The following is a 25,530-nucleotide window of genomic DNA, read 5'->3' on the forward strand; positions in this document are numbered from 1 at the left end:
GAAATACAAATAATGCTTCATAGTTAAGGTAATTGTTCTATAACAAGCTTTTTCTTTAAATGCTTCCTTAATATAGAGTTTCTTATATAAAAATTTCCCCCATAAAATCATCATCATTTTATAGGTGGGAGAAAGTCAAAGGAATAGGGAAGTTAGTGACTTGCACAAGGCCTCAAAATAATTCAGTGGCAGAACTACTAATAGAAACCAGGATCTTGACAGTTTTCAGTTTCTGAGACATCATCAACTTGTAAACGCACTGATTTGACCTGGAGGTCACTGTAGAGAAATATAGGACCTCCACAATGCAGTTTTACCAAGTCACTTTTCTGAGTTATAGCGGCACTGAGTGGAACGCGGCTATTCATATAACATATTTTCTGCATTTAATCCTTCCATGTTCTTTTTAGCTAAAGGCACTTGCATGAACCCTGGATCTTTGCGCCTTATGGGATTCATCTGCTGCTGCTTGTTCCCCACCCGAAATCCTAATGCTGTCTGTGGTATCTACACTTCTTCCACAGCAAAAAATGGTGTTGTCCCAAACAGGAGTCTGATTTCAAGTGGGGAAGCAAGAAGGAGAGATAAGTAGCAGAAAAACTAACTCATAAGAAAGCCAATATCTTGTTTTCCTAAAAATGTCCCCAGTGCAAATTAATGGGGTAGACTTAATACCAAAAATACAGACTATGTACTTTTGTGTGTGTGTGTGTGACAGTACTATGGAGCTGAGTGTGAGAGAACCTGGCTAATTCCCTCACCTCCCTAAGCATCTTCTCCTGGTCCAAAATTTATCTCACAATTTTACAGCTTACAAAGGCTCACCTTAGCTCAAGCCTAAACAGTGAAAGTTGCATCTCAGGTGTAGGAGGTATAATCCAGTGATAAATGCTGGAGAATAGGAGTTTGGACTCCTGGCTTCTATCTCAGCTCTCAGAGTAGCAGCCGTGTTAGTCTGTATTCGCAAAAAGAAAAGGAGTACTTGTGGCACCTTAGAGACTAACAAATTTATGCATCCGATGAAGTGAGCTGTAGCTCACGAAAGCTTATGCTCAAATAAATTTGTTAGTCTCTAAGGTGCCACAAGTACTCCTTTTCTTTTTATCTCAGCTCTGGTGTTGACACACTATGTGACCTTAAGCCAAGTCACTTAACCTCTGTGTGGCTCTCCATGTGAAAATGTAGAAAACTATGCCATTTTCACGGGAGTGCTGAGGCTTAACTAATTAGAGAGAGATTTTCAAAGCCATCTAGGAGATTTTGAGTCCAATTCCCATTATTTTTTTAAAGGGAAGTGGGTGTCCAAATCTTTTATATAGCTGTGAAAATGCCATCCTTAATGCTTGTAAAGTATTTCAGCATCTCAGATGAAAAATGCTCTCCAGGCTCCGAGAGTGATTTGTGTTTTTTGCCATAGCTCCCGAAAACAAAAACTAGTGGATAATTTACACATTGGTCTCTGTTCTGCCACAGCACCATCTATGCCTGAATATGACATGGACTCCCCCTTGAATGAAACTGACACGACCATCACAGTCATGTTGAAGCCTGCTCAGTCCCGTGGAGCACCTGTCAGGTAAAAGGTTCCCTCTTCTCATTTCTCTCTGTTTTTTCTTTCCATGCCCCAAGCCATATGCATAGCTGTCATTCATGTCTGATAATGTGGCTGCTCTGGATGTATGCTCAATAAAAGGCAGCTGTGCTGTAGATTCTACCTCTTAGAACTCTTTACAAATAACCTCACCTATTTGCATTCTGAAGTTAACCTTAGGAAGAGATTGATGATACAGTGACATTGGTTATTGACCTTACCGTATCCCCTCCCAATGTATTTGCAGGGTTGGAGTAACCATATGTAGAATCATGTACTGGGAAGCTGGGTCTTTTGCATTGCCTCACCAAGGTTCGCAGGACTTCAGGCCTTCCATAACTAGTAAAAGTGTAGTTGTAGAAAAGGTCTTTCTATATATTATGATTTGTAAATAATGCTAGAAATACCGCAAGGACCCTGTGACAAAGCTCTGTCCTTGCCTCCATGGGTCCCGCGTTTCCTAGCGGATTTCACTAGCCTCAGAGGCTCATTGTAACCCTCCGCATAACCCTTCTCTCTCTAGAAACAAGGGTCACAGTCTACTGAGCCATTTTCATCATAAGCCAGCAAGGGAGGTGAGGAGAAGTTATCCTTCCTTGCACAGTCTCTGTTGTCTCCCAGTCTCAATGATTAATCAGGGGGCAAAGGTGGGGGGGAGCCCGGGCCCATCCTCTACTCCGGGCTCCAGCCCAGGGACCCTAATAGTATCAGCTATGGTAGCTGACCTTTTAGAAACATGACATGTACAATTCCCTGGGCTACTTCCCCCACAGCAGCCCTCACTTCCTCAAGCTCCACTTCACTCTTAGCTCAGGGCCTCCTTCCTTGTGCCTGATATGGTATGTACTACTCAGCCTCTCCAACAGCACAACTCCCTCCCACAGCTCCTAAAATTCACACCCACCTGCCTAACTGGGAGGCTTTTAACTAGTTTCAGCCAGCCCCTGATTGGCTTCAGGTGTCGCAATCAACCTAGCCTTCTCCCTGCCTTCTGGAAAGTTCTTAATTGGCCCCAGGTGTCCTAATTGACCTGGAACAGCTGCCATTTCACTTATCCTGGTACCAGGGATTTGTTTAGCCTGGAGCTAATATATCTATCTCCCATTACTTTTCTATAGCCATCCGGCCTTGCCCCATCACAACCCTTAAAACTTGTCTATGTCCTAGTTCAGCATCTGGACCCAACTAGACTCCTCATGACTTCATGTTATAATCTCATCCACTGCTCCCAATCCACCAGCTGAGGTGAGCACAGATTCTGACCCCAACAGCAGAGTGAGGTCAGACTGCAGTGAGGCTCGGCTTATACTCCTGGTCTACTGTTTTAGGCAAACTGGGATTCTGCTCACAAAGGTATTTGTAGGAAGGAAACCATACTCATACCCTTGTACTGGAGCTGTGACTTTGCAGACCACATTTCCAGGAGTCCCTGAGAAGGAGGAAACGTGCATTGGTGAGATGGGCAATGTTGGAATTGACTGTGAGTGTGTGTGTGTGTGAGTGCGTGCATGCATGCAGATGGCATATTGCCTTTTAAAAAGTGTGTTCTTTAAACGAATTTCATGCTGATGAAAGGTGTCAGCACAGAAGACTAAAGTTTTCTATTTAGCCTTTACTGATGGCAGTAAGACAAGCTTCTCTAATTTCCCCACTGCATCATATTCTGGAGAAATCCCATTTAGTTCATTCTCCATGTCTACTTAATCCTTGCCATGGTTGCCTAAGATGTGAGTTAGTGCTGCGTGTGATGGTGGTTTTTGTGATATTTGTCCACAAAGAACTGAGCTAAACCTACCAAAACACTTCTCTAAGCCACCCTACATCCATTAGATTCCCCTCTCCTCTTGTAACTGCCTTTGATCTGGAGCTCTCACACCCCTGTCATTATACTACTGAAAATAGACTGTGGGATTAAAATTTCAAAAATGCCGAAGTCCCATTTTCTCAAGTCAAAAAGATTTGAGTTATGACAGCGAGTCCTTCCCAGGGGTGAAAGTAAGTTAAGGGACTTACCGGTACATTGGAGTCCTGAGCGGGGGCGAGGCCTCAACCGGAAGAGGCAGGGCCTTAAATCCCCGAGCCCTTTAAATCCCCACCTGAGCCCTGCTGCCCGAGCCCTGGGGTATCAGTGGCCGGGCTCCATTGAGAATTTAAAAGGCCCCGGGGCTCCAGCTGCCGCTACTGTCCCGGCCCTTTAAATCCCCTCCAGAGCCCCGCCGCCACTATCCTAGGGCTTCGGCAGCAGGGCTCCGGCGGGGATTTAAAGGGCTGAGGCAGTAGCAGCGGCTGGAGCTCCGGGGCCCTTTAAATCTTCACCGGAGCCCTGCCGCCGCTACCCCAGGGCTTTAAATTGCCGCCTGGGAAAGCCAGTCTAGGTACGGCCCACCAGCTCTTGCCGGTACACCGTAACGGGGCGTACCGGCTTACTTTCATCTCTGGTCCTTCCTGAGCTGGGAAACAGGCCAGCAGCCTACGCTACCCCTAGGAGTTGGAGGGTCCTTCCACCTTTATTCTTATTTGAACCTCTGCTGAGTAAAGCTGACTCAATAACTCTTACTGAATAATCTAGCTGACATATTTAGAATTTCTACTGGTGAATTTTCCAGGAGCAGCCTGTGACTATCTGGATTTCATTCTCTCCTTGCAATTATTCCTAGGAACAATTCTACGTCTTTGAAATGTCCAAAAGAAGTTTCCTACGAGAGTTAGATGTTTGAAAGTCAAGCGGGATTGTGAACTTTTGGCTGGAGGCATAGATCACTTAATGGTATTTCCCTTCCGTGACTGGGGAACTTGAAATCCTCTCTCAGGCCATATTCCTCTTTCCCTCCATGCACCTCTGTCTCTTCTTTGATTCTTGGAGGACCATAACTCCCCATCACTACTTTTCTAATACTTTCTCTTTCCAACCATTATTTTCTCTCCTTTTCTCAATCCACTCTCTTCTCTCTATCTCACACGCTCTTAAGAATAGAGGTCTTCAGGTGCTGGTTGGCAAGTGTTAGTGTTATGATCTTGTTCTGGTAGCTGCTCCCTTTCTCTGTTGTTTTGTCACTGGCGTTCTTTTTCATATGCCAAACTGTGCTATTCAGCTCACTGCCTTGAGACTTTAATGGATTTTTATGGCTACACGTGAGCTTGTCTGTCCTTTATGTTGATAATGAATTCATTAATTTCATGCAAAAGGTAACAATTTATTGTTCTTAAATGACAGAGCCCTTGCATGGCATAAACACATTACACCTCTTGTAAATTCTTGAAAATAAATAAGAGAATCAAAGATAATTGACACAGCAAAAAGGATCTGATGTTTAAATCATGCTCCGAGTAGTCTTGATGGCTCAGTTGTGGTACAGCGATAGGCACAGTATAAATGCCTTGTCTTACGGAGTTCTGGTTGGCTTTTTGTAAGCTATTATTCAAACGCAGAGTGTATGCATCACATGACTTGGAGATGGGATGAAGGGGAAACAGTTATCATACTAGATCTATTAGCTTTATATTATCTAATGATGAATAAACATTATCAATTTTGTCTGTATTAATTAACATCTCCCATAATACACCTTAAGGCATGTATTCTGAACTCACCTGAGTTGGGTTTCTCCTGCATGGTGTTCTGCTTAATTTAGGAAGAGTTTGAGGGTAAACTAACAGGAGGTGTTTTCTGCTAAACACAGGCAAGTTTTGTTTGTTTGCTTTTTCTTTAATGTTTTTGTGAATTTGAGCACTGGTGAAAAGTGTCAGCTGCAGAGACTGATGTCATCTTTGTAACACCAGAAAAGATACAGCACAGGTGGAAGCATTGCACGCTTCCCTGAGCCATCCCATTAATGTGCCTTAACCCTGACAAGTAGAGCTGCAAGCCTTGGTCATATGCTCTTATCTCTGCCGTTGTCATAATGGGGCTTTTTTAACATAATACCGGATGATTTTATCACCCGCAATAAGATATGTAATTATCAGAATAATTAAATGTCATGCTTCAGGGCACAAGACGATCACTGTAAGGGTCAGGAAGAAATATTTTATCCTTTGTGTATATATAGGTTTGGCAGAACTTGATTTTTATTTTATATCAGTTGGATGGATAATATTGGTGTTTATTTTTAATCAGTTTAATTATTTTTCTATTCAATTTTTCACAGTTGTGCAAAATTATGGATTGTAACCATTTTTTCCAATTTTTCTTGAGTCAAATATTCACAATGGTGGGGAATTATGGGGGAGAGACAATGATTTATTTAATGACAATAAACATGATTCAAAAAGTTAAGGATAGATAATAATAATCAAAACACAAATTCTGATAAATTCACAAGCAGCATTTTTCTTAATTTGCTTATCTGTAAATTGTGATTGTCATTAATAGAAATATTTCTCATTGGCTTGTGTGAGAATGGTGAAATCAACATTTACCAAATAAATCTAATGCTCCCAAGTCTATACATACAGTATTGCATAATTTAGTAGGTTCATTGTGGGGTTTTTAACTTCCTTGGAAGCATTAGATTTTGGCAACAGAAAGGCTAGATACTGGGTGTGATGGATCAAAACTATGATCTGGTACAACAAATAATTTTTTTCTTACAGGATTTGCATACTCTTCATCTGAGTATATTGTCCCTTAACAAGTTATATAACTGCCTTAGCCTATTTACTAGTCTTCATAAATATAGCTGCTTTGACACTGCATGACCTGCTGTACCATACCATCACTTCCATAGGGAGCTTTGAATGTGGTTAGAGAATCGGAGGGGGAAGTTAAGAATTTTTACATATGTATATGCAGAAAGATAGATAGATATTACAATATTTTAACAATTAAATCAGTGGTTCTCAACCAGGATTACGTGTACCCCTGGGGCTATGCAGAGGTCTTCCAGGAGGTACATCAACTCATCTAGATATTTCCCTAGTTTTACAACAGGCTACATAAAAACAAAAAATGAAGTCAGTATAAATTAAAATTTCATACAGACATTGCTGTATATACTATATGCTGAAATGTAAGTACAATATTTATATTCCAATTGTAAGCTAGTAGTTTTGAGTGAGGTGTAACTTGGGGGTACGCAAGACAAATCATTCCTGAAAAGGGTACAGTATTCTGGGAAGGTTGAGAGCCACTGAATTAAATCACACAGAAGTGATCTTATATGTCAAAATCTGTTTTATTAACTGCATATTGAAGCTTTGTTAGCCTAGTGTTTTGTAGTATCTTTTATAAAGACTGGAGAATGATATGAGGTGAGTTTTTGGCATAAATCTTTCATGTTGTCCAGGTGAGCTGTCAGGTTAAATTCCAGCAATCAAAAGGTTAATGGAGTCTGAACTTTAAGATGAGAATCACAGATTGGCGGTGATTTTCTCATGTTCAGTTGTAAATTGGATAAAACAAGGAGGGTATAGTGAAAAGAACTACAACTGCCAATTTGAGAAGCTTCTCTTTAAAAGCAGTTTCTACAGTTGTTTCATGTTTCCTAGCTCAAACAAACTCTCCATTATCCCAAACGGGGCTAATTGTGAGCTGCACAACATGGGTTAAAATTTCACATCAGTGAGAAGTGAAATAATTGTGATGCTCTCAAGCCTGGAGGCAAAACTCATTGCAAACAATGGAAGGATCCCATTGTCTATTGTGGTCCTTTAGCCCTTGACAGATGTTTCCATCTCAGAAATGGTGCATAGGTTTGGTGCAACTGGCAGATTCTGCTTTGAATCAAGAGACAGGGCTACAACTAGGGATGGGGTGTGGGCTTTATTCTGAGCTACCTTGAGTTCATCTGACCCCAGACAGGTGGGAGTAGACACTGTGATAACAGCAGGTGCCCCCTCGATATTTGTTAGTAGCACACAAATGCAAATGAAAGGGAAGACGAGTAAGCTCTACTCTGCTCTGTTGTTGTAGATTTAAAAATTTCAGGACTTAATTATGCTACAGGTCTATAAATTACAGAAACACATTAATGCTTCCCGTGATTAGAATGATAGAGGGCCTAATTGAAAAAGCATAAACACAATTGAAGAATTCCTAATTCTAGATTGCTGTGAGGTGTTAATTTCCTCCATGATGAATGTGTAATTTTTTGGAACCAGAAAAAGGGGGCTGTTCAACCGGCACATGGCTGGAGGTAGAATGAGGGGATTACCATAAACATACTCAAACAATACAGAAGGAAGCCTCAGCAGCCATAACACCATTTCAGATGCCTGTCCTCCCACTGTAGTACATCTCAAGAGCAAAGGGGAGGGTTGGTGGAAAGATGACGAAGGAGAAAGGGCTGATTTAATTAAAAGGGGATATGGTACCAGTGAGAAAGGAAGGAGGGGAGAAGAGAGGGCAATGCGCAGAGGGTGCAAGCGCAGAGGGCAATATCATGAGTGCTGAAGAAGGAGAACAAAAGGCAATGGATGGGTGGGGAGGGCCACTGGATCAGCCAGGAATGAAGCTGCGTGTGACTTCCCACAGTGCCAGCCAGCACACACTGCTGAGCAGCTGGACAAGTTGATATTGGTGCAGAGGCCGTATCCTTCAAAAGGGTGAATATTATGTCCTGAGTCCTCTCCCTTGTGCCAAAATATGCTGGGCATGGAGGAGCCACGATCAAGCACTGGGAGCCAAGTACAGCTTTCTGATTTTGAAGTTGCCCTAGCCTTGGTGCATGTTAGACCAGACCATGAATGCCTACATGCCAGTTAAGAATTGACAGAGTGCAGGCATGCACTCTCCTGCCTCCAGCACTCCTCCTCTACCCCTGACACACCCATTCCTGCTAGACTGGGGAATAGTTGTTGTGTAGGAGCCAACTACACCGGCTGAGAAGTCCCCTACTGCAGGGAATTCATAGCTGGCCAGCTGGAGTGAGACGACGTGGTAATTTTCCACTATCTGGACAGTGCAAAGTGGCTCGATTGGGGTAGGTAATCTATAGCTTGTTGTTCTCAGCACTTCTAGCCCCCACACATCCTGGGAGAAAGTGACTGGGATCAGGAAGCCTATAGGATATTTTACCATGGCCTGCCAGGGGATTATGCAATTGCAGGGCTTTGACATCATCTGCCTGCTCCTGGTCCAGTTACCAAATGGTGAGAGTCCATATCTCCTTTATACCTTTGTCCTTTTCAGTAATGTGGCTTATTCTGAGCAGTGTCGATAGAGGGGCCTGGAATTCAGTGGGCTGTGGAGACAGAACTCCTGCCTCTCCCACAGATGGTCCCTGCAATTCAGTTTTGAAGCATGTTGATGGGACAATTGTGGGCAGTAGCTTACAGTATATCTGGCCATGAAGTACCTGTTCTGTGGGTAGAAACCTTCATTGTATTATGTTATCAATCTCGCGCTCTTCTCGGGCAATAAGTTAATTAAACTCTTGTAAAATAGTAAATGCTTTTTCATGCAGCTCCAACTCTGTACAGTGAAGAGGGGAAGGAGGAGTGGGAGTTCTTAAGTACAGACCAGATTCTCTGCTGGTATAAACCTGCATAGCTTAACTGAAGCCAACAAATCTACTCCAGTTTACGCTGGCTGAGGATATGGCTATATGTATCCATACCCCTGCCTATCCCACTGCTTTTATGAAAAGGATTGAAGAGCTTAGATGGAGCAGCCCCAGAATGGTGTCCCCTCTCTCAGAATACAACCAGAGTCCCTTCTTCTCCTGTGCCTTGCTTAAAAAACAACATGGCTCCTCTTGTCCTTGAAACTTACTTCTTGTCTTGAAAGAAACCACTGAGCATGCCAACAAGACCACAGTCAGTAACACCTGCCTAATGCTAAGTGACTTTAACAATTTTTCTTTGCTTTTGTTTTTTATTTGTTTTTGCAGATTAAACAGATGGCAAGTGGTTCAGGAGGGAAAACACACCTCTGAAGCCACTAACATTAGCTCCTGTCATAGTGAAAGCCATATCTGTCTGCAGTCATTATCTTTAATCTGCCATTTTAGAACAACACTGAACTGGAGAGAGAGGGACCAAACTATTCCACTGGGGAATATCAGCTATTATATCTAATTTGTGTTGCAAGCCAGGTCAGGTTTATGGATATGGCTAAGCTAGGGAGTGTACAATTTTGAAATGCCCTCTGTTGGTTTTCTTTCCAGGCAGATTAGATACAGACGAGTAAGCAATTTAAATAACGATGCATATATAATCCAAGTAACATAAATATGTTCATAGCTTCCTGCTCAGTCTTCCACCCAGGTTCCTTTCTGGAACCAGCTGATGTTTTCTGGATTTAGATTTTTCTTTGCAGACCACAGATATTACCCTAGTTACAAGGTCTTCCAAATGCTATTTTGAAATGTTGCAGTTGTAAAGTTTTGGCTATAACTATTCACCCTGGTGAGAGCTCAATCACCAGCTATTGTGAAAATTAGTGATGAGTAAAACACAAGAGATTTGGAGGATTGGTTTAAGAACCCAAATACATGAACGTTTGTTCAGACCTTCAGAGTCTGCCAAACGACACGGGGAATGCCATGAAGAGGGGGATGCTTTCCTTGTGAGGTTTCCCATGTATTTTGCTTCCATTTGGGATGGGGATGCAGCTTTTCCCACATCGGGTCACTAATTCCACTGCCTGTCCTCACTGGAACCCGAGGGTGCCAATTGGTTGTAGCTCTCACAAGAGAAAGAAAAAACGGAGAATCTGAACTTCCTTAAATCACCAAAAATGTTCAGGGTTTGGCATTTAGCTTTAGCTTCATGCCCCCCCCTTTTTTTTAATCCGAACCCGTCTCTGAAAACAGGGGGAACAATTAAATAGCCCTTAAAAGCAGCCAACCATGTCAGGAAGTGAAGTTTGATCAAATGCACACACTTCATGGAACAATTTTGAAGGTCATGATGCACGTGAGGCATCTATCTGCTACATTTATATATGATTACTCACATAGTGCAGTTAATGGAGTTTGGAGGAAAATACTAGTCGGCTGTTGCTTGTGTAGAGAGACAATTTAAGAAAGAGACCAAGCCCTGGCATATTTTAATTGTGATATTGGGCAAATTCTGCCATAAGTAGCTACTGCTAGTTATTTTGCCAGGGTTCTAAGGAGAGTTGCCTTCATAGTGGTGTGGTGGATGAGCAACACATAGGAAGACAGTTCCGGGTGGATTTTGTGGAAGTCACTGTTGTGCTCTCGAACATCTCCAGAACGCTTGTCTCCCCCTACCTGTGAAAGATCATGAAGTCATTATCTGCCCTCCCTTCATCTCCTTGTGGAATATACCATTGGAATTGTGGAAAGGTACTCTGAGTGTCACCACTAAATACAAGGGTGGAACAAATAAGGAGTTAACACAATGATACTCAGACCTCAGTGGTTCAGGAGCCAAATTAGTGATCAACATTACCCAAAAGAGTCACAGTCATGTGAATTCATTGTTTCATTTACTCTAATCTAATCTAATCTAAATTATTTTTACAGCAGAATGACTGACCAAATATTCTACAATTGGTTAATATACTAAAAGCATCCCAGCTGGTTAATAATTTAGATTGATTAATAATTAAATCACACAGTGTTTTAATACAATGTGCTGCAAAGAGCTGCAAGAGACACAATAAAGAGTTACTTGGGGCTCCGAGTATCACTGAGTTTATATGTTGCAAGAGACCATTCAAGATGAAGTGGACAGTTAACACCTAGTTGTAGGAAAAAGGTGGGTCAGTGGCTTACAAATTGTAGTAATGAGTCATAAATCCAGTGTCTTTATTAAGTCAGTGGTTTTTGATTTCTAGCAATGTTATGAAATGTTCAGCACCAATGTGGACACAAGAACAAATGGGTATAAACTGGCCACCAGGAAGTTTAGACTTGAAATCAGACGAAGGTTTTTAACCATCAGAGGAGTGAAGTTTTGGAATAGCCTTCCAAGGGAAGCAGTGGGGGCAAAAGATCTATCTGGTTTTAAGATTCTACTTGATAAGTTTATGGAGGAGATGGTATGATGGGATAATGGGATTTTGGTAAGTAATTGATCTTTAAATATTCAGGGTAAATAGGCCAAATCCCCTGAGATGGGATATTAGATGGATGGGATCTGAGTTACCCAGGAAAGAATTTTCTGTAGTATCTGGCTGGTGAATCTTGCCCATATGCTTAGGGTTTAGCTGATTGCCATATTTGGGGTCGGGAAGGAATTTTCCTCCAGGGCAGATTGGAGAGGCCCTGGAGGTTTTTCGCCTTCCTCTGTAGCATGGGGCATGGTTGACTTGAGGGAGGCTTCTCTGCTCCTTGAAGTCTTTGAAACATGATTTAAGGACTTCAATAGCTCAGACATGGGTGAGGTTTTTCATAGGAGTGGGTGGGTGAGATTCTGTGGCCTGTGCTGTGCAGGAGGTCGGACTAGATGATCAGAATGGTCCCTTCTGACCTTAGTATCTATGAATCTATGAATTTAAGTTCCCAAGCTCGTCTTTTGAAAGTGTTGTGGAGGTTTCCATTAAGGTCTGAAAGGTCGGACTGAAAGGTCTGATATCTAAGTCTTCTGCTGGGGCAAAATGTTTCCTTTTACAGCCCCTGGCCCTATACCACCCCCTGTAATGACCTGCTGCCACAGTCTGTACTTTGGTGCCAAAGGCAAATTAACGCTGCTGTATTTTTTACATGGAAATGTTTTCTGAGGGTAAACTTTACTAGAACACAATATATACTCTATGGCTTGATCCAAAACCCATCGTGTAATCTATAGGAGTCTTTCCACTGATTTTAAGGGGCTGAAGATCAGGTCTTAAATCACCAAAGATATCATCAGGGCAGGATGCTAGAGCCCAGCATCCACCTCTCAGGAGGGTTGTGAAGTTAAATTTATTAATATATGTACATCTATCTGAGATCCTTGCATTAAAGGTACTCTAGAAGGGCAACATATTACGGGTCAAATTTTAAAATATATGAAACTACTACCCTTTAGAAAAAGGAAAAAAATTACTTGTGGCACCTTAGAGACTAACAAGGTGCCACAAGTACTCCTTTTCTTTTTGTGGATACAGACTAACATGGCTGCTACTCTGAATACTACCCTTTAGAGACATAAATGACACCTTCACAATGTGCAGGCATACTTTGTATCCACAAACTGACTGCAAGTGGAAATCTGAATGTCTGAGCCTCTAGCTATCGGATTATAGATATAGCTAGAGAAGCAAGTACTTGGGAGTTGCACCCACAGTTTGATTGTAGGTTTACATTTTGCAGATGCAATTTATGCTCAGAAAAGTGAGTTCTTGTTTCCGGCTTTTTGACTGTTATGCATTTAATTCATGTAGGTTTTTAACGAAAAAAATGCTAACCTTTCTATAGGTTTCCACCCTATAGAATTTATTATTATTCTGTGAAGTTGCATAGGATGGTTAAAAAGCACACTGTAGGATGGATTTCATTTGTTATTGAAATCTGTAGGATTTTAAAATAATTTCTATAAACCCCTGCCACATTCTTACAGAATCCAGTTGGTTTCTTCCCCGTTACATTCCATCAGACTTTCCATAAGGGGAAAATTTACACCTATGTATTAAGTTGTTAATGGCTATGCAATGAAATTTCTATTGCCTGGATTCCATTGCATGTCCCTAACCTTTGTTTTAGTACAAGGCTGCCACAAGGTTTGCTTTTTGCGGGCTCAGTTATTTATTTTCCCCCCTCCCCTGTGCCAGAACCAGGATTTTGTGTGTCTTTTAGAAAACCAAAATAAACATACAGGGCAGAATTTTCAAATATTGGGGCCTTAATCTCCTGTCCAATTCAATACTTAATCATAAAATAGGCATGTATATGTTCAAATGCCAGGCTAAGTATTTACATGCGAGTTTGGACATCACATAAAAGCCACCATATTTTGAAAGTTGGGCTACAGTGTCAGAGTAAAAAAGGCTCAACCAAATTTAATGTCAGGAGTTAAATGGAAAACAAAGCATCAATAATAAGATTGGTGCAAGCTAATGCACAAATAGCTGCTGCCTAGACACCTTGATTTCTCTGTCAGACTGCAGCAGGGGCTTTTTTTTTTTTTTTTGGCTACTTTAGCTACTGCAGAGTTTGGAATCTGAGCTGACATATTTAAGCAGTAGCAGGGCAAAATGATCTGAAGGTACAGTTATCTGGTGGGCAGACTTGTTATTGATGATCTATGTTCCATGTCTTTCTAAGGCCACTTCAATTACACTTTACCACATGAAACCACAGTAGATGTTGAATCATTTCACTGTGCTTCCTGAAGTTACCTATGAGCAAATGTTCTAAGCATACCACAAAACAAAATGTCTTTTCAATTCCCTTAACCTTAAGAAGAAAAGGAGGACTTGTGGCACCTTAGAGACTAACAAATTTATTTGAGCATAAGCTTTTGTGAGCTACAGCTCACTTCATCGGATGCATTCAGTCATCCTTTTCTTTTTGCGAATACAGACTAACATGGCTGCTACTCTGAAACTTAACTTTAAGGAAACCTTAAGAGTAAGGTTCACAAAAAGTTTGTATATTTCAAACAAAAGGACAGAATTTAGTTCCTGGCCCTTTGTGTGCAATCTCAATGATATTTGATGCCTGTCCCACAAAAGCAGCTCGTACTATGAGTGCTACTGCTGCTTCAGTGCATACCGCTGGATGAGTCTTCATTTCTGATAGCATTCCCAGGAGGACCGTATTGTGATGTCCAACAGAATGGATACAGCAAAGGAAAATTGAAGGCAATGCAAGCGTCCTGGCCATAGGCATTTCAGTTGGCCTTAATGATGCCAACTGTCCATTAGTGCCTGGAGAATTTGGGGATGGGGAGTAAGGACTGTAGTGAGGGGGGATTCTGTCTACTGTGAGATGACTGACACTATCACCCTCTTTCTCCTAGCCCATTAAACAGCTGTTTGGATGGAATGACTTCTGTATACTGGTAATTTGGACCACAGCTAGAGTGAAAGTTCCAGATTCTCTTGCGATCCTGGGTTCATTCTATCCGTCCCAGAATAATAATAAGATTATTAATATAAAATAAACCGTACTGAAGTCAGGACTGCAGATCAGCTATATCTACTGCAAACCTTTCTTGTCTTGTCCCCTATGGGGAAAAACGTCGTTAGAGATAATAAACACATTCGTATTATTTAAGGAAAAGTAGATACTAAAATGTTGCTTGTTCTAAACATTAGTAAGTCAGGGAAGGGCATCAGTGTAGGGTCAGGAAGGAATAACTCTCTGTGATGGGTATACAAACCCCAAGCTGGAGAGCAAGGTGTTAAGGAGCAGCCCTGGGGCCAGGTGGCCCCATCTTGTTGCATGTGCAAGGCTTGCACAAGCTGGAGATGGAGTTTAAAAAGAGAAGCAGACATGCTCATAGGAGGCAGGCAGTGGAAGGGAGCAACCTCTGCTCTGAGCTCTGGGGAAGTGCTGCCTAGGAGTTCTTGCTGCCTGAGACCTGACAGCACAGACCTTATGAAGCCTGCAAAGGAGAGACTGGTGACTGATTGTGAAGGTCAGAAACTTTATCTGTGATTCTTTAATGTATCCCATGGGGGAAAAGGCGACTTAGGTAGCAAGTGATCCAGAGAAGCAGCTGCTTAGCACCCTAAGGTGCAGAATTTAGCTGCCCAGCATCAGGCCCTGGATAGGAGCCTGCTGGATAGGATGGCCTGGGCTCCCCTAATAGCTCCAAAAGACGTGACAGCAATATGCGGCTTTACCTTGGTGGAGAGTCCAGCTGGGGAAGACCCTGATTGTTAAGGGGCCCAGACCTGAAACTTGCTGCCCCCTGACATTGGCCACTTGATGGTTACCAGGTGCATTCTGGGGATTTTTACCTCTCAGGGAAGCAATATGAGCCAGGACACCGGAGTGGATGGCTGAATGGTCTGATGCAGTATGGCAGGTGTTCTGTGACAGCTATTTCCCTTCACCCGATGCCCATCAAAATCTATCAAAGCCAGATTTAAGCCCGTGCAAATGGCTATCTTTCTGGACAACTGCTTCCCCAGCTCATCTCCCCAATTGTTCTGCATACAGTGTGAAAGGAAAGCTAGAGCAGGGAAAGAAGCTTGCCAGAGTCCAGAGATCTCACTGTAGTGGGGAAAGAAGGCTGTGATTTGGAATGATGGTCATCCATTCTCATGCTTGCACATCGACTGGAGAACACATTGTTTAAAAGATTACCTTGTAGTTGATGATAAGAGAACATTTTCTCCCTCTGCACACAGTGTTTATATTGTAGTGACCATAATGGCTGGTGCTTTTATCGTTGATTTAGAACAGAGCTGTCAAAAACTTTAAATCACTTCTATTAAAGTAAAGTAATGTGATTTTATCTGTATAAAACCTGTAAAATTAGAAGGAATCCAATTCCCCCCCCTTTTTTTAAATGAAAAGACCTTGCAGTTACACAGCAGGGCAGTTTTCTCCGCCCGAAAAAGTCAGACCCTTGACTAATGTGCCATATCTGACAAGCCTCGGAGAGCTCTTTCTGGAGAGCAGAGCTTTTTCAGTATTTGGAAGACAATGTTTTCTCATTGCTTGTTGAGCTCATGAAGCTGCCTGGTGGGTGAGAATTGGTTGGATTGGTTGCTATATGGACAATGTTGGTTGATACTGACCGAGAGCAATAACTATGATGTGTGTTACTGTCCACCTGGTAACCTAAGAGCCAGTAAATTCCATGGGAGAGATTTCCTTATGGACTCCTCACCTTTCTTCCCTGTAGTCTGCTTTCTAAGAGAAACACACCTTCCTTCCTTATTCTGTAGTCTTCATACAGTATGTGAACTTGTGAGATCTGACAAGCTGCAAACGGTTGGCCCTGCTCAGTCCTTGGACAGGGGGACCTCCAAGGAATAATCTGATGCTGCAATGTTTTTTGTGAGTCAGCAGGGGCAGCTCTTTCCATGAGTCAGTTCTGCAATAATGCCATTACTTAGGGCATGGCTACACTAGAAACTTCAAAGTGCTGTCACGGGAGTGCTCCCATGGCAGCGCTTTGAAGTGCGAGTGTGGTCACGCACGAGCACTGGGAGAGAGCTCTCCCAGTGCTCCTGGTCATCCACCTCCACGAGGGGATTAGCTTTGAGCACTGGGAGCCTGGCTCCCTGCATGTGGAGCATGTTTACACTAGTGCTTTAAAGTGCTCAGACTTGCTGCACTTGGGGGGTGATTTTTCACACCCCTGAGCCATCAAGTTAGAACTCTATAAAAAGTAAGTGTAGCCAAGCCCTTAGTTCTTGTACAACACTTTCTATCAGTAGACCTCCAAGCATTTCACAAAGCAAGTCAGGTTTATCACCTGCATTTTACAGGTGGGTAAACTGAGGCACAGAGAAGTAATGTTACTTTCCGCAGGTCACCCAGGAGGCCAGTGGCAGAGCCAGGAATAGAATCCAAGAAACAGGTCTCCCAAGTGCCAGTCCTTTGCTTTCTCGGCTAGGCCACACTACTTGCTGTGGACCAGTGCCTCGCCACAGAGCTAGCAGGGCACTGTGCAGCTTGGAGGTGTCATCTACATCTCCTGAGTGAAGCGAAGTGGCATAACTATGTGCTTGAATTTTGGTATAAATCCGGATGTGCTGACCAGATTCCAGTGCGGGTGGTTACATAGTCAGCCTAAAATTCTCACAGCAGTTTCATCTGGATACAGGATACCTATTTACGTCCTCTCATTCCGTACCAGCAGTGATTGCATTTGAGTGGTAGTTGAAGTGATTTGCAAAGTGCCTTTGAATCACTGGGGATTAAAGGTGCTGCGGTGAACCTACTGGCTCATTACCTTCCACTCACTCCAAAAGGTAGGGAGAGGACTGAGCCAGTAGATACAGCTAGCTAGTGCTCTAGAAATAGCTGTGTAGACAGCTCTTTGAAGTGGCAGCTCAGGCCCTGAAGTCTAGGGTGTGGGGTTGGCTTCAGAGCCTGAGCCGCTACTTCAAAGCACTTTCTACACAACTATTTTTAGAGCAGTTGCGCAAGCCCTGCTGGCTTGGGTGTCTCGAGATGGGCTAAGAGGCTTGCTGCCGTGGGCTGTGTAGATGCATTCTCAGAGGCTAGAGGCAATTGAGCTCTATGGAAAGCCAGAGGCTATGTATTAGCAGGAGCCACAGGCTGGGAGCTGGCTGTGGAAGGAAGATCAGGCAACACACAGTCTGATAGTGAGGCAAGGCAGGAGCCTGTTTCTGACAGGGAATCAGCAGGCATGAGGCACAGGACAATGGCACGGGGCAAAAGGACAATGCAGAGGAGCTCCACCATGGTCTTGGATAAAATAAATAAGGTGTGCCTGGGACAGAAGTTTGGTCTGCAGGCCGGGACGTGTTTTGCCTCCAGGATGGGGTGGACTGAAGGGAGTTTAAGACACTAACCTGTGGAGCCCCGTAGCACACAGGTACCTTTATATCCCACTACTGGACTCTGCCACCATGGTCTGGTTAGTAACTATTGAGTTGATCTCTGATTGTAAATGTTCAAGCTTTTGTGCACCCTTTATGTGTCACCCTTTATTTCTGCTCTTTGTAGGGGAATTATCCTGTGTTGCTCATTCAGAATGGGAATGTGTTAATGGGTTCTTGGAGTATGTATGGCATGTGGCTCTGAGCAGAGACAACAGTACCTGCCAATACTGGGGGAGGGAGGCAGAGTGAAGGCAGCAGCTTCAGCAGATGTTACTGAGCATGCTCGGCTGTTTGAACATGCTCAGTACAAGCCAAGCAGCAAAGCTGACCCTTTGTGCCCCCCTGCCTCCCCCCTCCACTCACACACGTTGCCTCTGAGTTGTTGTGCACCTGGAGTGCTACTGAACACTGGGTTGGTGTACCACAGCATTCACACTGATAACTGCAGTGCTATATACATGTGTCATTCATATTGTCTGTGATCATCTCCTACCAAGTCCATCGTTAGGAGCCTTTGCCATAGCTTGTCAGCATTTGTCTTACTGCTTTCTTTCCCATGGGACTGTGCTAGGTAGCCCCAGAAATTAGTTGGTGATAAATCCAAATGTGCAGGTTAGCTGTTTGGTCTCTCTGGCCTGCTTTAGTTGTCCCACCCATGTTTCCTGTGGAAGTGCTGATGAGATGTTGGTGTGTTAAAAGTTTTTCAGACCAATCTTTCTGCAACAATAAGCCTCTGAAAGCCACTAGAATGATGCACTGCTGGCTGTTTCCAATCTTTGCATCGATCTCTCCTGTCTAACTAGACAAAGAACTAGCCTCATGTAGACAGGTGAGGGCAGCATATGTGAATACCCTGAAAAAAAGTGAAATGACTGCAGTGGTATCTCTTTCTTTGTCAAATGGATGAGTAGTGTTAAGCAGTCAGTATGCCTGTCACAATTGTAGCAGTGCTGAATTTAAGACTTTAACTGTTTGTGACAGAAAACAAAGCCAAGTGTATCCGGATGCTGTGCAACCCTGCTTGGGTCTACAAAATTGTGCTAGAAGCATCAGGAATTGCTACAAGGTATCACTGAGATCAAGAGCTTAATGAGATACAAATTGGGATTAAACTTTTATATAGATAGAAAGAACATCCAGAATTGCTTTAATTTTCAAACAAAGTGTTGGAAGGGACAGAAACCCACATGCTTCAATGTGGAGGCCAATTTCAGCTATGGGTGGTTAGGACGAGACTCTTCATGGAGGAATTAATGTGATAGCCTTTCTCCCATTGTTTCAGTAGTTCTGCTCAAGGAGAGAACCCAAAAGAACAGAGGTAGCAGCAAGTATATAATACGCACAAGTACATATTATGCCAAATTATGAATCTGTTATTTTATTCAAACTAGTTCATACATCCTTAGCATAAATTGTTTCAAAAGCCATTCATCATCACCATTTTCAACCACTATTTCATTTGGTGCATGGTGGGATGAAAGCCATGGGTACCTCCTACAATACAATTCTATCTTGTGAATTCCCCTAATGCATCTCTCTACCTTTGTTACTGGAGCCTGTTTCTGTAATTACTGCAATTCATTGTTCGTATTAATTTTGCCATATACATGTAACATTTCGTGAGATAATGTTAGACGTTTGTGGCACTTTTTGTCCTAAAAGAATCCCAGAGTGCTTTACGAACAGCATATGTAAAACTGAAATCTGTTCTCATTTTCACCAGGCCATATCTGGAGTAAATCCACTGAACTAAGTGGAATTAAAGCAGACTAAATTATCAGAATCCGGTCCACAGAGCACCAGTGGAATGCAGCCATTAGTGAAGAGAAGGGCCTATATACTACATAACTGTGAAGGGGGCCCTAGTGAACGGCATTTGTTTTCAGTGCTAAATTTTCCTGTCTCACTATTACTTTAGCTTTGCCTTTTTTCTTTCCTTGTTGGTGAGCTTCTTGTTATTCTAACCTTGTCTTATCTCTCTCTTTCTCTCTCCCCACCTTCGTCTCCCTCCTAGTGTCTATCAGCTTGTTGTCAAGGAAGAGAGGCTGCAGAAAGCACGGAGGGCTGCAGACATCATTGAGTGCTTCTCAGTTCCAGTGAGCTACAAGAATGCTTCCAGCCTTGACTCACCCCATTACTTTGCGGCCGAGCTGAAGCCCATCAATTTGCCCATCACGCAGCCCTTTACGGTGGGCGACAACAAGACCTACAATGGCTATTGGAATGCTCCACTCTCACCACTGAAAAGCTACAGCATCTACTTCCAGGCTCTCAGCAAAGCAAACGGAGTAAGTGCAGTGAGAACTGAGACTGGATTTGTGCACATATGGCCACCTCCATACCTCCACCTCCTAAAAATGCACACTTTTTTTCTTTAGAAAGCCTGAGGAAAATTAAACAGTTCACTATTAGTCCTCTGCTTTGGCCTCTGGTGCATTGTTCCTTTGAAAACTGCAGGAGAACATTATGTTGTACATGGTGCGTCTGGTGTTACCAGAGATTTTTACTGAAATACCCCAAACAAAGGGGGCTAGTTATATTTTACTGCAATACGCTCTTTTCTGTGGTTCATTCTTTTCCTTTTAGTTGCACTAACTCCAGGGAAGGGGCTTATAGGACAGACCTACTACTTCCAGATAATCTTCACTTCCAAATTTGTCATTACTGGGGGAGAAATTATGAAACAAGAGAAATGCAAAAAGCTATGAAGGAGGATTAGCCTCTAGTCTTGAATCTGGCTATATCCTAGTTCAGAGGTTACAGCTGGGTTTTCAGCTGAAGCGAAATTTAAGAGGTGCCTCTCTCTTTCAATGGGAAATGTGTGTCTTACAGCAGCCTTTTGAAAAGCCCAACCTATTGGCTAGAAATATTTATCCTGTGTTGGGAAAAGAGGTTGAGAATGGAGACAACACAGGTACGAAATATTCCTTACTATTTCCAGCTGCCAAGTACTACCCTTGCCGTGCTGAAATATTATTCATATCATAGGAACAAGAGATGGAAAAGGCCATCTAGTTTATCTTCCAGCTTATTAGCATTTTTACTGCATTCTGCCATTGTCCAATGTATTCTTAGTACTTTTACCAGTGCTCTAGTCAGTCTTCTTTTCCATTAATAAATTCATGCAAGTTTTTCCTGTGAAAGAGCAAGACAATACTGTATCCCAAACCGTATTGCAAAGGTAAACTATCTACTTAGGCTTTAGATGCCACTTTAAGTATCCATACAGTGTCTTCCCCATCACACGGAAAACACACCCACAGTCACACAAAGTGTTGGGCTTGATTTACTAGACTAGCAAGGCTAATGAGCATTTATAACGTTCCAGTTTTACTGCCAGCATTTATCACCATTCCTGTTGCAAGGTATCTGCAGCATAATTTATGAGCAGCAAAACTCTTTAATGTGATGTTTCCTCGCCTTGGCTTTGTCACCAGCTGATATCTTCTCCTTCCAGCATTATTCATGTAATTCAGCATTAGATTCGCCTTTATAAAGAAAAGAGTAAAATATATGTACATGTTTGTCTGTGTCTAGTTAGTTACCCCTTGCATGATAGTTGATTGCTTGTGAATGGGTCCCCAGGGAAGGAAAAGCTTTATTTGCTCAAGTACAAAATAATATGCCATAAATAGATAATATCAATGTAAATGTAGGCTTCACCTGGCATGCTGGATTAATACAACAATGTATGGTTTGTGTTTTGTTCTGAAACCCTGCAGATGGAAGGCTTCATACGCTCCGTGTACTCTGAGTTTACAAGCTAGTGCAGGGACATGAGGGGTCTGACTTGACTGTACAATATTAATGCATGTCACTGTGTCACCGGATTATTCTGCACCTTTTAGTTACAGGCAGAAATATATGGGCTGCAGGTGGTACATACTCACTTAATGAATCTGGACTTTTAGGTCCAAATATTCAAAAGGTCTATCTTCAAATACATGTAGGGCCATTCTGCATGTGTAAAATACATTTGCATGCACAGCAAGTAATTTTGATGCAAATTCCCCTTGGAGCATGCAGTTAGTTGCCTCTTGCATGCATACATTTTATTGGCACAGCAGGTGTGTGTGTGTTTTCAGGGTGCAACTTAAGGGCTGAGCGTAGAAAAGTGTCCAATAAGTATAAAGTGTAATAGACTGCCCTCTGCTGTGCGCAGCTCCAAAAGCAGAATTTGGATTTTCAGGTGAATATGCATGTTCTTCCTTGTTTCTGGACAACGTACTTTGGGCCAGATTTTCAAACATTGGCCTGTGTTTTGCAGACACCATTTTTCAAACACCCGTAATTACAGGTTCACTGTTGTTCCCAGAACTGTTTGCAGGCATGATTTGTTGTTTACAGTTTTTAGTACCCAAATGCATCCACAAATCGAGCAGATCTTTGATTAAGATGTTAACAGAGCCTGCAAATAATTGTGGGTGAAAAATTACAGCCTCAGTTATTTATGTCTGCAAAATTTCAGATGCAATAACAAAAATGTCCCATTTAAGGCAGCACAAAAATTTGGCCATATGACACACCTGGATGTGTAAACCTCCCAGTGGGGTATTTGCCACTCATGTTAAACCAAGATGTTCTATAACCCCATTAATCACTCACAATTTTGAAATGACAAAACATCTTTCCATACCTGGAACCTTGAATGAGAAATCACCTTTGCTCACTGAACCATGCCTCCCTCTGGAAACTCAGTAGGAGTTTAATTTGAAGAAACTTTCTGAATAGAGTAAAAAAACAGCTTTAGCACAGGGGGGTGGCAATAGAATGGCATTGTTTCAGCTTCTCACTCCATGGCGAGCTGTGCTCAGTCGAAGTTCTTGTCTGCTCTATTACTATTAGCCATGATTGTTATGTTGAACATAACATAATTAACAGCTGGATACAAAACAAGTGTGTCAAATTGCAGCAAAATCAGATCATGAGTTTTCTTGCCTTCTGTTGTGTAATGCTGTATTTGTTTTTATAGAGTTTGAATAAGATTGCCGTTGTTCATTGAATTCCTTTCTCTGGACTGTCACAGGAGATTTGGTCTATGTGATGCTGCTGCCAGACAAGGGTGTCAATAGAACATGTGTGAAACAGAATAGACTTTGGCTTTGTTGTACAAAACACCTGCTTCCAAACTGTGTGAATTTCCCTCCAAGTGATTGTCAAAAGCAAGATGTTGAACTGAAATGTGTTGAAGAGCTTTAAGTTAAAAAAAAAAAAACAAGCTAGGCTTTTGTGTTCATGGGAGTGTGAGTGCAAGAAGTACAATTAACGACTGTTTGTTCCACGGAAATGGTAGCATACATGATATGACACTAGGAGCTGTGGGCAATAAAAAGGAAACTCGTGTGGTTGAATCAAGCAGAGCGGCTTCTTTAACACATCGTGTAGAGCCTTCCTCTGAAGATCAGAGTTTTATTTTCACCTCTGGCTTCAATGTGTCATTCAGGTAGTTAATTGTTATGTACTACGTGACATTGTGCCCCTGGCTTCGAAGCATGTTCCTTTTTCTCTGTGAAGCATGAGGGAATTTGCCACATGAAGCCGTTCTTTATCTAGACAGATCATCTGTTCTCACCCTTGAGAAGACACAGGACCTTTCAGTGTTACCTCTGTCAAAAGGGGAGGCCAGTGCAAGTGGGCAATATTGTGCTATTGAGACTCTCCTCTATCTCCCCACTAACCGTTTCACAGAAGGGAACTGCTTTGTCAGAGTTGTTGCTGACTGTCTCCAGCATCTGAGACAGCAAATGCATCCAAAGGTGGAGACTTTCCTGGCTGCAATCAATCCTGCCTGACAAGTTTTTATCCAGCGTAGAAACTAGGGCTTCTTAGAATGATTTCATGCAGTTGCTGGTTTCACATAGAGTTCAATATTCTGGGCCATTCTTCCTATGAATAGAAGGCTTCATAACTCAATCACAGATAATACAGGAGACAATGTTGGCTTGTTACTGCAACCTGCTGGTCCAACAAGTGAATGATGTTTTTAGGTCATGAGTGTGAAAAGTAGCACCTCAGCAATCAATGGGAATATTATTTTTGAAGGAATGATGGACTCTGCAGAGTTTCTTACTGATTTTTTTTTTGCCTCTAATGATTTGTACTACATGCATGTTCATGCAATTCTTAATGCTGGATTTCCAGCTACTGACAGTTCTGATCACAGTATAACATGTTTTTTACTTCTCTTGGAAGATTTTGGGGGTGAAGGCAGAGCTGCCAGCGCTTAATGTGAGAGTAAATCCATAAAAGGCTAATGAACTATTTAAGTCCTATTTTGAGAACTGAAGTAGTATCTAGGCCTGAAGTGACTCCTCAGGGTTTAATTTCAACTTTTAAAAGCTCTACATACCATAAATAAATAATTCCATTGGCAATATTACTGTATAAAAGGTTTTTCACAACTTGGAATAGTTGTGTGAAAAATGACACGACCCTACTTCAACATATACCTGTGGGATTTTCAGTACACATTTGTGTCTAATCATGTTTGCTGCTTGCAAACCTTGTGCCAGCCTTGCCTTGGAATAATAGGGTGAGTGCTGGTCAGCCCTGCAGTACAGAGACTGTTTTGCAGCCTTGGTAGTCCCTTGTTTTCACACATGGATAACTTTCTGAAATATTTGGGGCTGAATCTTTCCTTGATACCTTTTGCCTGAGGATTTTTTATTTATTTATTTAGGTTGAGCAAGATGCCTTAATCTGTGTTCGAGTTATGGGAGAGTGGGAGAAAATACATTTTTCCAGTTGTAAATAACACTAAAATAAAATTCCAAGTACTCTTTTATTTAAGTTACACCAAAATAGCTGAAGTTGGAAAGCTGCAATCTGGTGTGGACCTAATCCTCCTTGAGGATTAGAACTTTGCCTGGGTTGATGAGGGAAATTAAAAATCAATGCCCTGACCTTCCAAAGACATGTGCACATGGTTAATTTTACACACAAGTGGTTCAGTTGGCTTCAATTACAGGTTAAAGTTAAGCACATGTGTAAATCTTTCCAAGATCAGGGCATAAACTGTAAGGATTTGAAAGTCAATTCTCAACCTGCTCAGTTGGTACCTACTAGTATTTTAGTAGTCTAATGAAGCTCCACCCATTTCCCCCTCTACCTTACTTGACAGGCCCAAGGGCAGCTGCTCTCAGGCTGCTGATAGGGCAGTCTACATGAGAGAGATGGTAAATGCCTTATAGATCCAGAGCAAAAACTCGTAATATTAAAAGGATGGAAAATATGAGGTTGTGGGGGGCGGGGGGGGGGCACGAGTCAAAGCTGTTTGAAGAGGTCTCCTTATTTTTTACTGCATCTGTAGTCTTTCAATTCTCAGGTGTTAGTTTTTCCTTTTTAAATAAGTTTTTGTCTCTTACTGTTGTAGATAAAACTGCCAAATTAAATATACATGTTGTGCCCTGGTACCCTTTTCTGCAGAATTGTCCCCATCCAAACAGGTGCAGCCAACAGAGGCAGAACTTGCCTCTTCATCACCCAGTGCACTTCAGTAAGATGTGAACTTGAAAACCTAAATAGAATCATTTAAAAGTGCATAGTATTAAGCCAGGCCAATTATCTTTATCTTTAA

The 25,530-nt window shown here is 42.2% G+C and overlaps 1 protein-coding gene across 2 annotated transcripts in view; it reads left to right on the forward strand.

Annotated features, from left to right (window-relative positions):
- Positions 1–25,530, forward strand: part of PTPRT (protein tyrosine phosphatase receptor type T) — a 747,520-nt gene that overhangs the window by 566,125 nt on the left and 155,865 nt on the right. For both annotated transcript variants that reach the window (XM_043495677.1, XM_038369864.2), the window contains exons 11-12: positions 1,474–1,576; positions 19,969–20,242. In XM_043495677.1, the coding sequence (XP_043351612.1) occupies positions 1,474–1,576; positions 19,969–20,242 (377 nt within the window). The remainder of the gene's footprint in view (positions 1–1,473; positions 1,577–19,968; positions 20,243–25,530) is intronic.

The sequence above is a fragment of the Dermochelys coriacea genome, chromosome 13 (assembly GCF_009764565.3).
Source record: "Dermochelys coriacea isolate rDerCor1 chromosome 13, rDerCor1.pri.v4, whole genome shotgun sequence".
NCBI classification, from domain to species: domain Eukaryota; kingdom Metazoa; phylum Chordata; order Testudines; family Dermochelyidae; genus Dermochelys; species Dermochelys coriacea.